This window comes from Ammodytes marinus, assembly GCF_949987685.1.
Source record: "Ammodytes marinus genome assembly, chromosome: 10".
In the NCBI taxonomy this organism is placed as follows: Eukaryota; Metazoa; Chordata; class Actinopteri; order Uranoscopiformes; family Ammodytidae; genus Ammodytes; species Ammodytes marinus.
This window is the reverse complement of record NC_137214.1, coordinates 11097247-11110899: the sequence shown is the minus strand read 5'-3', so window position 1 is coordinate 11110899 and position 13653 is coordinate 11097247. Positions and strand designations below refer to the sequence as shown.

At 41.0% G+C, this 13653-nt stretch overlaps 4 protein-coding genes across 5 annotated transcripts in view; all 4 read right to left on the bottom strand.

Annotated features, from left to right (window-relative positions):
* LOC307256491 (protocadherin alpha-C2-like) overlaps nucleotides 1-13653 on the bottom strand; it is a gene marked incomplete at its 5' end in the record, with an annotated part of 199325 nt that overhangs the window by 42440 nt on the left and 143232 nt on the right. The window lies entirely within an intron of this gene.
* On the bottom strand, nucleotides 625-3063 carry LOC307256586 (protocadherin alpha-2-like; the record flags this gene model as incomplete). Its single annotated transcript, XM_080035616.1, has 1 exon — nucleotides 625-3063. The coding sequence occupies one exon, from the start codon at nucleotides 3061-3063 to the stop codon at nucleotides 625-627; it is 2439 nt and encodes an 812-aa protein (XP_079891742.1).
* On the bottom strand, nucleotides 4267-6663 carry LOC307256584 (protocadherin alpha-2-like; the record flags this gene model as incomplete). Its single annotated transcript, XM_080035612.1, has 1 exon — nucleotides 4267-6663. The coding sequence occupies one exon, from the start codon at nucleotides 6661-6663 to the stop codon at nucleotides 4267-4269; it is 2397 nt and encodes a 798-aa protein (XP_079891738.1).
* LOC307256583 (protocadherin alpha-3-like) lies at nucleotides 11222-13612 on the bottom strand (the record flags this gene model as incomplete). Its single annotated transcript, XM_080035611.1, has 1 exon — nucleotides 11222-13612. The coding sequence occupies one exon, from the start codon at nucleotides 13610-13612 to the stop codon at nucleotides 11222-11224; it is 2391 nt and encodes a 796-aa protein (XP_079891737.1).

Below are 13653 nucleotides of genomic sequence, written 5' to 3'. Positions count from 1 at the left end.
GTATGCCTTACATTTGTATAGGCCACGAACTGAAGTTGAACTTCCCTTTCACCAGTTGTTTAAATAAGTAAATATCCCACTAAATAGTTACAGATTGCTGAACAAAACTCCAAACACAATCAGAAATGTATGTAACACATGAACAGTACAAAAAAATCCACCAAAAATGGATAAAAGCACAAGTAATTCAAATGCATGGACTATGTTCTTGTTATGAACAGGTTGATAACAATTTGAAAGTCACAAAGTATTATTTAGAGACTGTTCAGTAAATAATGAAAAACTATTAATTTTCATCAGTCAACTTTAAAAAACCAAGACGCATAAATAACTTACAATTTTACCAACACAATAATTGAAAAACATGATGAAGGGCAAAATCAACCCTGACTCACTTGTTTTTCTAAGCCTAAGTACGAAAAATATACAAGTATATGTTCAGCACCATAGACAGCGCCCTACTCTTGAACAGTATTTCCAATATTTTTCGAATTGCTTTCTTTTCTATCATGCAAATCCTGTTTCACGTATTGTATTTCAGTGAATGACCACTTTCATGTTTTTAAGTCATGTACACCAAAGCAAGGCCACACTATAGATGGTATTCAGAATAGGGAAGGGAGTTTAAAATTGTTTCATTTTCATGCCGTACAGTTGAGTTTGAATCTGCAACCAACTCACCTTCTCTGTATTAGGTAAAGTCTGAGTTCTGGTGAAAGTGTCTCCTCCATTTATACTGATGAGCTCCGCATCTACAGGTGGATATGGGGCGGGGAAAACCACTACGTCACTCTTCATTGTGTCTGAGCTGAAACACACATCATACTGCTGCGTAGATTTAGAGTAAGACCAGCTCCCGTCAGGGTGGGTGGTGATCATTGGGGCGCTGTACCTGCTGAAACTGCCGTCTGTCCTGTGGCATTTGACAGCTATTAAACTGATGAGGCTCAGCAGAAAGATCACTGACACCGACACTATGGCGATCAGCAGATACAGGTTTAAAGCAGAGAAGCTCTCCTCCTTTATGGGCACATGTCTGAACTGAGTCTGGATGTCAGCTGTGCTTTCAACCACCACCACCACATCAATAGACACAGTAGCTGACAGGGAGGGTTCTCCGTTATCAGAAACATACACCACCAAGGGGTGAGTTTTCAGATCATTGTCACTCATTCTCCTCTTAGTCCTGATTTCTCCGGTGCTGGTTCCGATCCGGAAGAGGTTGTTTCCTTTTGGCTCAGAGAGGTGATAAGAAAGCAGCGCATTGTATCCAGAGTCTGCGTCTACAGCCCTGATCTTTGCCACAAAGTATCCCGCTTCAGCAGAATAGGGGATGCTCTCACTGTTAACGGAGCCATGCTCAGAATATGGTGAAAGTATCACGGGACTGTTGTCATTCTCATCCAGGACTAAAACGTTTACAGTCACGTTGCTGCTGAGCGGAGGAACACCAGAGTCTGTGGCCTGAACTTTAAACTGAAACGTTTTTAACTCCTCATAGTTAAAAGACTGCAGGCTGACTATATCTCCTGTCTCTGAGTTGATGTTTAAAATGGATGAAATTGGAATATTTCTTGGTGAATCAGCTAACAATTTGTAAGTCAGTTTTGAATTAATGTCCAGATCAGGATCAAATGCATTTATTGTATAAACTACAGAGCCTATCGGACTGTTTTCTTTCACATAAATGTGAATCACAGACTCCATAAATCGAGGTGCGTTATCATTAACATCTGAAACGTGAACAGTAATGACCCTGCTACTAGACAGAGGAGGACTCCCTTCATCTGTGGCTGTAATAGTGACATTGTAAAGAGAAGTGTTTTCTCTGTCCAGTGGTCCATCTACTACTAATGAATAGTCATTTTTGTAGTTGGACTTAAGTTTAAATGGAACAGACCCAACTACCTCACAGTTAGTTGCACCATTGTTTCCTCCATCTTTATCACTCACTGTGACCAAAGCAACAATAGTACCTAGTTCTGCATCTTCTTTTACCGGGGTCATCAGTGACGTCACATATATTTCTGGGGCATTGTCATTCACGTCAATTATCTCTATGAGGAGTTTAGCATGTGCACTACGAGGAGAGATGCCTTGATCCATTGCTTGAACTCTAACCTCATAAGCAGGCGTCTCTTCATAGTCTAATGTACCCTTCACTGTGATTTCCCCCGTTTCCGAATTTAGATCAAACATATTTGATGGATCAATATTTCCTCGCTTGATTAACGAATACAGAATCCTACTGTTCATGCCTTCGTCTACATCCGTTGCATTTAACATTATTACCACTGTTCCGTGTGCAGCATTTTCACGTACACGAACTTTATAAAGCGATTTGCTAAACGTTGGTATGTTGTCATTGACATCTAATACATGTACTTGTATTTGTAATGAACCTGATCTGGGCGGTTTGCCTCCATCTACAGCCGTCAAGAGAAGTGTAATCATCGACTGTTTCTCTCTGTCTAAAGCTTTCTGCAGCACTAACTCAGCAGATACGCCGTGGTCTCCTCCGCTCTGCACATCAAGCGAGAAATATTCATTTTGGCTCAGCTTGTAGCTCTTTACGCAGTTGCCGGCTATGTCTGAGTCCACTGCTATTGGCAGAAGGTATCGTTCTCCCGTTAAAGATGATTCGGAAATATTCAAGCCATACGTTCTTTCAATAAAAGCCGGCGAATTATCATTTATATCTAAAACATTAACCTCTATGCGATGTGCAGTCATTGGATTGTTTAAAACAGCTTGTATTTTCAACGAACATTTTACCACATTCGGGCAAAGCTCTTCTCTGTCGATCCTCTCGTCAACAAAGAGGTTCCCGGTCCGCAAATTAACGTCAAAATATTTCTTGCTGTAACCCGAAACAATGCGTAGATCCCTTGTTTCTAGTTCCTGAACATTGAGGTTTAAATCCTTTGCAATGTTCGCGACCACGGTGCCTTTGTTCACCTCTTCGGAAATCGAGTAGGATAACTGGGAAACAGTCCAGTCACAAAGACAAAGAAGCACAGCAATGTGAATCCAGACGTATTCCTTCCGCCGTCGAATATACATTGTTGATGCGACAAAAGAACAGAACCCAATAGACCATGTATCTTCAGTGTAGATATATCCGTCCAAATAAATATTGTTGTAAGGTAGCTCTTGCCCTTCTAGTCACAGCACCTTCCACGAGTGTACTACTGACTGATGACGATTTATTTTTTTCCCCCATGCAGGGAGGAGTTATGGAAATACGAACACATTCATGTCCATGGTCTCCTGCGACACTACGTGGTGAATTGTAGGTAGGAAAATACAATTCATTCTATAGCCACATCATTTTTAAATATAATTATTTGGGTAAATTCAGGTTTACTCTGAAGACCTGTATTTAAAAATTTAGTAATAATTACTCTGAATCGATGGAAAAGCAAACTATTTTAGTGGCTGTTCTTCAGCCATTCTAAAGATCCAATAAAACAATATATCCAATAAGAAAATTGCGTAGAAGCTAATGCAAAAGTGTAATTTCCACAATTTAATGAACCTGTATTAATAATCATAAATTAAGGAAACAAGCTTGATTTACTACAGGATGGTACAGAAACCCCATGTTGTCTACACAAAGACAAGCACCACGGACAGCACCTTGTCACTACATTCAACTTCAGAAAGCATTGCAAATATCTGATCACAGCGGATTGATACTAGTTACAAAACCTCGAGTTTGAGAGCTCACCACAGTGACCGCTGTTACATTTCAAGAAGAAAAAAAACCTACTAAGATTATTTGAATCACTAATTAAACTCTTTCAACTGGCACATAAGCAGCCTTGCAGCTGAATGGCTCCAAACACAGTTCAGCACCTCGGAGAGCTCTATTTAAATACCCGCAAACAGTTTTAGATTGTCCCTCTGTAACACACAAACTGTTTACGTAAAAAAACTAATGAAGCATATTTCAACATGGACAACTTTAGGCAGATAGCATCTGGCACTATTCTGTAAGGAATAAAAGCTATTTTACAACTTGTGTTTGAGCAAATTGATGTTCAACATATAACCTTATAATGCCTTATATAAAACCTTATTAGTTGCTGTTTCAATGAGCATACAATAGTTGAGTCAATTATAGTAGTTTGTTGTCATTGATGTTAATTGACATTCTACAAAACAATATATGGGCACTTTTAAAATAGGCCTACTGTTACTATTGAGACTCATAAGTAATCAGGAAATATATTTATAGTTTGATGATAGCATTGTCACAAGCATTCAGCAATAATAGCCTACCTTGTCTTTATTAGGTAAAGTCTGAGTCCGGTTAAAAGTGTCTCCTCCATTTATACTGATCAGCTCCGCATCTACAGGCGGATACGGGGCGGGGAAAACCACTACATCACTCTTCAGTGTGTCCGAGCTGAAACACACGTCATACTGCTGCGTAGATTTAGAGTAAGACCAGCTCCCGTCAGGGTGGGTGGTGATCATTGGGGCACTGTACCTGCTGAAACTGCCGTCTGTCCTGTGGCATTTGACAGCTATTAAACTGATGAAACTCAGCAGAAAGATCACTGACACCGACACTATGGCGATCAGCAGATACAGGTTTAAATCAGAGAAGCTCTCCTCCTTTATGGGCACATGTCTGAACTGAGTCTGGATGTCAGCTGTGCTTTCAACCACCACCACATCAATAGACACAGTAGCTGACAGGGAGGGTTCTCCGTTATCAGAAACATACACCACCAAGGGGTGAGTTTTCAGGTCATTGTCACTCATTCTCCTCTTAGTCCTGATTTCTCCGGTGCTGGTTCCGATCCGGAAGAGGTTGTTTCCTTTGGGCTCAGAGAGGTGATAAGAAAGCAGCGCATTGTATCCAGAGTCTGCGTCTACTGCCCTGATCTTTGCCACAAAGTATCCCGCTTCAGCTGAATAGGGGATGTTCTCACTATTAACGGAGCCGTGCTCAGAATAGGGGGCAAGAACGTTTGGATTATTGTCATTTTCGTCCAGGACTAAAACGTTCACAGTCACGTTGCTGCTGAGCGGAGGAACACCAGAGTCTGTGGCCTGAACTTTAAACTGAAACGTGTTTAACTCCTCATAGTTAAAAGACTGCAGGCTGACTATATCTCCTGTCTCTGAGTTTATGTTCAAAACTGATGAAATTGGAACATTCCTTGGAGGACTATCTATCAATTTGTAAGTCAGTTTCGCATTAGCATCCAGATCAGGATCAAGTGCATTTATTGTATAAATAATAGAACCTATCGGACTGTTTTCTTTCACATAAATGTGAATCACAGACTCCATAAATCGAGGTGCATTATCATTAACATCTGAAACGTGAACCGTAATGACCCTGCTACTAGACAGAGGAGGACTCCCTTCATCTGTGGCTGTAATAGTGACATTGTAAAGAGAAGTGTTTTCTCTGTCCAGTGGTCCATCTACTACTAATGAATAGTCATTTTTGTAGTTGGACTTAAGTTTAAATGGAACAGACCCAACTACTTTACAGTTAGTTGCACCATTGTTTCCTCCATCTTTATCACTCACTGTGACCAAAGCAACAATAGTACCTAGTTCTGCATCTTCCTTAACTGGGGTCATCAGTGACGTCACCGATATTTCTGGGACATTGTCATTCACGTCAATTATCTCTATGAGCAGTTTAGCATGTGCACTACGAGGAGATGTGCCTTGATCCATTGCTTGAACTCTAACCTCATAAGCAGGCGTCTCTTCATAGTCTAATGTACCCTTCACTCTAATTTCTCCTGTTTCTGAATTTAGATCAAACATATTTGACGGATCAATATTTCCTCGTTTTAAAAACGAATACAGGATCTTACTGTTCATGCCTTCGTCCATATCCGTTGCATTTAGCTGTATGACCACTGTTCCGTGCGCAGCATTTTCGCCCACACGCATTTTATAAAGCGATTTGCTAAAAGTGGGTATATTATCATTAACATCAAGTACATTAACATGTATCTGTAATGATCCTGATCTGGGCGGTTTGCCTCCATCTACAGCCATCAAGAGAAGTGTAATCATCGACTGTTTCTCTCTGTCTAAAGCTTTCTGCAGCACTAACTCAGCAGATACGCCGTGGTCTCCTCCGCTCTGCACATCAAGCGAGAAATATTCATTTTGGCTCAGCTTGTAGCTCTTTACCGAGTTGCCGCTTATGTCTGCGTCCACTGCTATTGGGAGAAAATATCGTTCTCCCGTTAAGGATGATTCGGTAATATTTAAATAATACGTTTTTTCAATAAAAGCCGGCGAATTATCATTTATATCTAAAACATTGACCTCTATGCGGTGTGCAGTCATTGGATTGTTTAAAACAGCTTGTATTTTCAGCGAACATTTTACCACATTCGGGCAAAGCTCTTCTCTGTCAATCCTCTCGTCAACAAAGAGGTTCCCGGTCCGCAAATTCACGTCAAAATATTGCTTGCTGTAACCCGAAACAATGCGTAGATCCCTTGTTTCTAGTTCCTGTACATTGAGGTTTAAATCCTTTGCAATGTTCGCAACCACGGTGCCTTTGTTCACCTCTTCGGAAATCGAGTAGGATAACTGGGAAACAGTCCAGTCACAAAGACAAAGAAGCACAGCAATGTGAATCCAGACGTATTCCTTCCGTCGTCGAATATACATTGTTGATGCGACAAAAGAACATAACCCAATAGACCATGTATCTTCCGTGTAGATATATCCGTCCAAAAAAATATTGTTGTAAGGTAGCTCTTGCCCTTCTAGTCACAGCACCTTCCACGAGTGTACTACTGACTGATGACGATTTATTCTTTTCCCCCATGCAGGGAGGAGTTATGGAAATACGAACACATTCATGTCCATGGTCTCCTGCGACACTACGTGGTGAATTGTAGGTAGGAAAATACAATTAATGCTATAGCCAAATAATTTTTAAATATAATTATTTAGGTAAATTCAGGTTTACTCTGAAGACCTGTATTTAAATATTTAGTAATAATTACTCTGAATCGATGGAAAAGCAAACTATTTTAGTGGCTGTTCTTCAGCCATTCTAAAGATCCGATAAAACAATATATCCAATAAGAAAATTGCATAGAAGTCAATGCAAAAGTGTAATTTCCACAATTTAATGAATCTGTATTAATATTCATACATTAAAGAAACAAGCTTGATTTACTACAGGATGGTACAGAAACCCCATGTTGTCTACACAAAGTCGAGCACCACGGACAGCACCTTGTCACTACATTCGACTTCAGGAAGCATTGCAAATCTCTGATCACAGCGGATTGATACTAGTTACAAAACCTTGAGTTTGAGAGCTCACCACAGTGACCGCTGTTACATTTCAAGAAAAAAAAAACTGCTAAGATTATTTGAATCACTAATTAAACTCTTTCAACTGGCACAAAAGCAGCCTTGCAGCTGAATGGCTCCAAACACAGTTCAGCACCTCGGAGAGCTCTATTTAAATACCCGCAAAACAGTTTTAGATTGTCCCTCTGTAACACACAAACTGTTTACGTAAAAAAAACTAATGAAGCATATTTCAACATGGACAACTTTAGGCAGATAGCATCTGGCACTATTCTGTAAGGAATAAAAGCTATTTTACAACTTGTGTTTGAGCAAATTGATGTTCAACATATAATCTTATAATGCCTTATATAAAACCTTATTAGTTGCTGTTTCAATGAGCATACAATAGTTGAGTCAATGATAGCAGTTTGTTGTCATTGATGTTAATTGACATTCTACAAAACAATATATGGGCACTTTTAAAATAGGCCTACTGTTACTATTGAGACTCATAAGTAATCAGGAAATATATTTATAGTTTGATGATAGCATTGTCACAAGCATTCAGCAATAATAGCCTACCTTGTCTTTATTTGGTAAAGTCTGAGTCCGGTTAAAAGTGTCTCCTCCATTTATACTGATCAGCTCCGCATCTACAGGCGGATACGGGGCGGGGAAAACCACTACGTCACTCTTCATTGTGTCTGAACTGAAACACACGTCATACTGCTGCGTAGATTTAGAGTAAGACCAGCTCCCATCAGGGTGGGTGGTGATCATTGGGGCGCTGTACCTGCTGAAACTGCCGTCTGTCCTGTGGCATTTGACAGCTATTAAACTGATGAGGCTCAGCAGAAAGATCACTGACACCGACACTATGGCGATCAGCAGATACAGGTTTAAAGCAGAGAAGCTCTCCTCCTTTATGGGCACATGTCTGAACTGAGTCTGGATGTCAGCTGTGCTTTCAACCACCACCACATCAATAGACACAGTAGCTGACAGGGAGGGTTCTCCGTTATCAGAAACATACACCACCAAGGGGTGAGTTTTCAGATCATTGTCACTCATTCTCCTCTTAGTCCTGATTTCTCCGGTGCTGGTTCCGATCCGGAAGAGGTTGTTTCCTTTGGGCTCGGAGAGGTGATAAGAAAGCAGCGCATTGTATCCAGAGTCTGCGTCTACAGCCCTGATCTTTGCCACAAAGTATCCCGCTTCAGCTGAATAGGGGATGTTCTCACTATTAACGGAGCCATGCTCAGAATAGGGGGCAAGAACGTTTGGATTATTGTCATTTTCGTCCAGGACTAAAATGTTCACAGTCACGTTGCTGCTGAGCGGAGGAACACCAGAGTCTGTGGCCTGAACTTTAAACTGAAACGTTTTTAACTCCTCGTAGTTAAAAGACTGCAGGCTGACTATTTCTCCTGTCTCTGAGTTTATGTTCAAAACTGATGAAATTGGAACATTCCTCGGAGGACTATCTATCAATTTGTAAGTCAGTTTCGCATTAGCATCCAGATCAGGATCAAATGCATTTATTGTATAAATAATAGAGCCTATCGGACTGTTTTCTTTCACATAAATGTGAATCACAGACTCCATAAATCGTGGTGCATTATCATTAACATCTGAAACGTGAACAGTAATGACCCTGCTACTAGACAGAGGAGGACTCCCTTCATCTGTGGCTGTAATAGTGACATTGTAAAGAGAAGTGTTTTCTCTCTCCAGTGGTCCATCTACTACTAATGAATAATCATTTTTGTAGTTGGACTTTAGTTTAAATGGAACAGACCCAACTACTTTACAGTTAGTTGCACCATTGTTCCCTCCATCTTTATCACTCACTGTAACCAAAGCAACGATAGTACCTAGTTCTGCATCCTCTTTTACTGGGGTCATCAGTGACGTCACAGATATTTCTGGGGCATTGTCATTCACGTCAATTATCTCTATGAGCAGTTTAGCATGTGCACTACGAGGAGATGTGCCTTGATCCATTGCTTGAACTCTAACCTCATAAGCAGGCGTCTCTTCATAGTCTAATGTACCCTTCACTGTGATTTCTCCCGTTTCTGAATTTAGATCAAAAATGTTTGACGGATCTGTGTTCCTTCGTTTGATAAAGGAATATATAATTTTGCTGTTCGTGCCCTCGTCCAAATCCGTTGCATTTAATTTAATTACCACTGTTCCGTGTGCAACATTTTCACCCACAAGCACTTTATACAGCGACCTGCTAAAAATTGGTGTATTATCGTTCGCATCAATAACATTGACATGTATCTGCAATGTTCCCGTTCTAGCAGGTTTTCCTCCATCCACAGCGGTCAGAATGAGTTTAATAACCGGCAGTTTCTCTCTGTCTAAAGCTTTCTGCAGCACTAGCTCAGCAGACACACCGTGATCTCCTCCGCTCTGCACATCAAGCGAGAAATATTCATTTTGGCTGAGCTTGTAGCTCTTCACTGAGTTACTGCCGAGATCTGCGTCTTCTGCTATCGGGAGAAGGTACCGTTCTCCCGGAGACATGGACTCGGAGATGTTTAACGAATAAGACTGATCTATGAATTCCGGCGAGTTGTCGTTTATGTCTGAAACAGTGACCTCAATGCGATGTACATTCATTGGGTCGCTTAAAACAGCCTGTATTTTTAGGGAGCATTGTGCAGTGTTCGGACAAAGCTCCTCTCGGTCTATTCTTTCGTTAACAAAGAGGTTTCCGGTCCGCAAATTCACATCAAAATATGTCTTACTGTAACTCGAAACAATACGCAGATCCCTAGTTTCCAGATCGTGTACATTAAGGTTCAAGTCCTTTGCGATATTCCCCACCACGGTGCCTTTGTTCACTTCCTCGGAAATGGAGTAAGACAATTGCGAAGCAGACCAGTCACAAAGACAAAGCAGTCCAAAAATATAAATCCAGGCATTTTCTGTGTTTCCCATCGTTGAACAAGAAACACCAAATCCCGCTAATCATGTATTTCCAGTTTGTATATCCGTCAAAAACACGACTATCAAGCGGCTGCGGCTCGTGTCACCACAGTACAATCCCAGTGCCTCCCTAAAGTGATGTCCAATGACGGTTTTATGTTTCTTATACAGGGCGGAGTTGTACACACATTGTAACAGTCATAGCTATGGTCTCCAGCGACATCATGTGGTAAGTAAACGATAAGGCAATACAAATGTGATTAGCTCAGTGATTTGAAGTATGCCTATACGATGTGTTGTTTTTAGTCGTTGACGCATCAATTAGCTACAGTTTTTGAAAATGTGTAAAGTTATTTAGTTGTATTAACTGGAAGCTCACACATTAAATCAATCATTCCCATTCTAAAATGTGAATCTGAGCATGCAAGGTGTCATTTAGTGCTACAAATGCAGGGTATCCACGGAATAGGATCTCAGGTAATTATATAGGCTAAATGTTTTTGGTGATTTTTTTCTTGTAACAAATTTAAATAATAAAAAACAGTTCGGTCAACCAACATACTCTTAGTCAGTCTTAGATAATAATAACACATTTAACAAAATAAACATCCAGAGACATTCAAGAATTCAAAGGTTGCGTTGTATGCAACTCATTTCAGCACCAAGGAGAGTGCTCTACATTTGACAACAAACCGCATCGATCCAGCCAACTAATTTGCTGCTTTCGGTCCAAACTATCAAATGTTCCTGCATAAAGTAGACTCATACCTCAGAAACGTAAAACAAAAAAATATGTGTATGTATCTTCGAAATGTTACAACTTTGTATTAGTTCATTCATTCAAGGCCATGCTCATTTGAAACGCTATATCGTTGCAATGACAACTAGGCAGGTATTTCTATGTTTTGGTTTCCAGGTCCTGTTTAGTTGAGATCAATAACACTTAAATCATATCAACATTTTTCAAAGCAATCGCAAACTAAAGAACACATACCTTTTCTGTATTGGGTAAAGTCTGAGTGCGTGTAAAAGTGTCCGCTCCGTTAATACTGATGAGCTCCGCATCCACAGGCGGATACGGGGCGGGGAAAACCACCACGTCACTCTTCATTGTGTCTGAGCTGAAACACACGTCATACTGCTGTGTAGATTTAGAGTAAGACCAGCTCCCGTCAGGGTGGGTGGTGATCATTGGGGCGCTGTACCTGCTGAAACTGCCGTCTGTCCTGTGGCATTTGACAGCTATTAAACTGATGAGGCTCAGCAGAAAGATCACTGACACCGACACTATGGCGATCAGCAGATACAGGTTTAAAGCAGAGAAGCTCTCCTCCTTTATGGGCACATGTCTGAACTGAGTCTGGATGTCAGCTGTGCTTTCAACCACCACCACATCAATAGACACGGTAGCTGACAGGGAGGGTTCTCCGTTATCAGAAACATACACCACCAAGGGGTGAGTTTTCAGGTCATTGTCACTCATTCTCCTCTTAGTCCTGATTTCTCCGGTGCTGGTTCCGATCCGGAAGAGGTTGTTTCCTTTGGGCTCAGAGAGGTGATAAGAAAGCAGCGCATTGTATCCAGAGTCTGCGTCTACAGCCCTGATCTTTGCCACAAAGTATCCCGCTTCAGCAGAATAGGGGATGTTCTCACTGTTAACGGAGCCGTGCTCAGAATATGGAGAGAGTATAGTGGGACTGTTGTCATTCTCATCCAGGACTAAAATGTTCACAGTCACGTTGCTGCTGAGTGGAGGAACACCAGAGTCTGTGGCCTGGACTTTAAACTGTAACGTTTTGGTCTCCTCGTAGTTAAAAGACTGCAGGCTGACTATATCTCCAGTCTCTGAGTTGATGTTAACAAGCGTTGAAATTGGAAAACCTTTCGGATTTGTATCCATTAATGAATAAGTCAATTTAGCATTTTCATTAGCATCTGCATCCTGTGCAGTCGTCCTCGCTATGATATCTCCAACTTTACTGTTCTCTTTCACGTTAATATGTATATCGGCCTCTGGGAAACGGGGCGCGTTGTCATTAATATCAGAAATGTGCACAGTGATTACAGCAGTGCTTGAAAGAGGTGGACTGCCTTCATCGGTAGCAATAATGGTAACATTATACTGTGATACGATTTCTCTGTCAAGGAGACCATCAACTACCAACGAGTAATAGTTTTTGTAATTTGACTTTAGTGCGAAAGGGACCGAGCCTTTAATTGTACAAGTGGTCAGGCCATTTTGCCCTCCGTCTTTATCAGTCACAGTCACCAATGCAACGACTGTTCCAATTTCAGCACTTTCCTTTACTGGGCTCATTAGTGAAGTTATGGAGATTTCTGGTGCATTGTCATTGACATCGACAACCTCTACCAGCACTTTTGAATAACCACTGCGAGGGGAAGCGCCTTGGTCTGTTGCTTGTACTCTTAATTCATATGCATTGCTTTCCTCGTAATCCAAATGAGCCTTTACAATAATTTCTCCGCTTTCAGGAATGACAATAAATTTGTCAGGAAAGTCCACATTTCCTCTTCTCATTAAAGAATATCTAATGTTTGAATTTGACCCTTCGTCTAAATCGGTTGCATTGAGTTTCAATATTTTTGTATTTATGGCTACATTTTCGCTGACTCTTACTTTATAAAGCGTATTGCTGAATGAAGGCGTGTTATCATTAACATCTATCACATTAACACGGATCTGCATAGTACCAGATCTGGCCGGCTTTCCTCCGTCTACAGCGGTTAATGTTAGTTTAATTATAGATTGTTTCTCTCGGTCCAAAGCTTTCTGCAACACTAACTCAGCGGACGCACCGTCTCCCCCGCTACTCACATCTATTGTGAAATACTCGTTCGTACTGAGCTTGTAGGTTTTCACTGAGTAACTGCCAGTGTCTGCATCTTGGGCTATTGGGAGCGGATACCTCTCTCCCGATGAAGAAGACTCGGATATATTAAACACGTGGGTTTGCTCCAGGAATGATGGTGCATTATCATTGATGTCAATAATGCTGATCTCAATGCGATAGATATTCATCGGGTCGTTTAATAGTCCCTCTATATTCAAGGAACACTTGGGTAAATGCGGACAAAGCTCTTCACGGTCTATCCTTTCGTTAACAAACAAAGCTCCCGTTCTCAAATTAGCCTCGAAATATTTCTTACTGTATCCCGATACAATCCGAAATTCCCGTTCCTCCAGTTGCTGTGTTTGAATGTTTAAATCCTTTGCGAGATTCCCCACCACTGTGCCTTTGTCTACCTCCTCGGAAACCGAGTAGGAAATCTGAGCCCCAGACCACTCTGATAAACAAAGAATGATGGCGCACAACATCCATTTGGCCTCTCTATTATGTTGAGGATTCATCCTTTTCGTTTAGGTAAGAAATCCAAGCAAACAAATGTCAT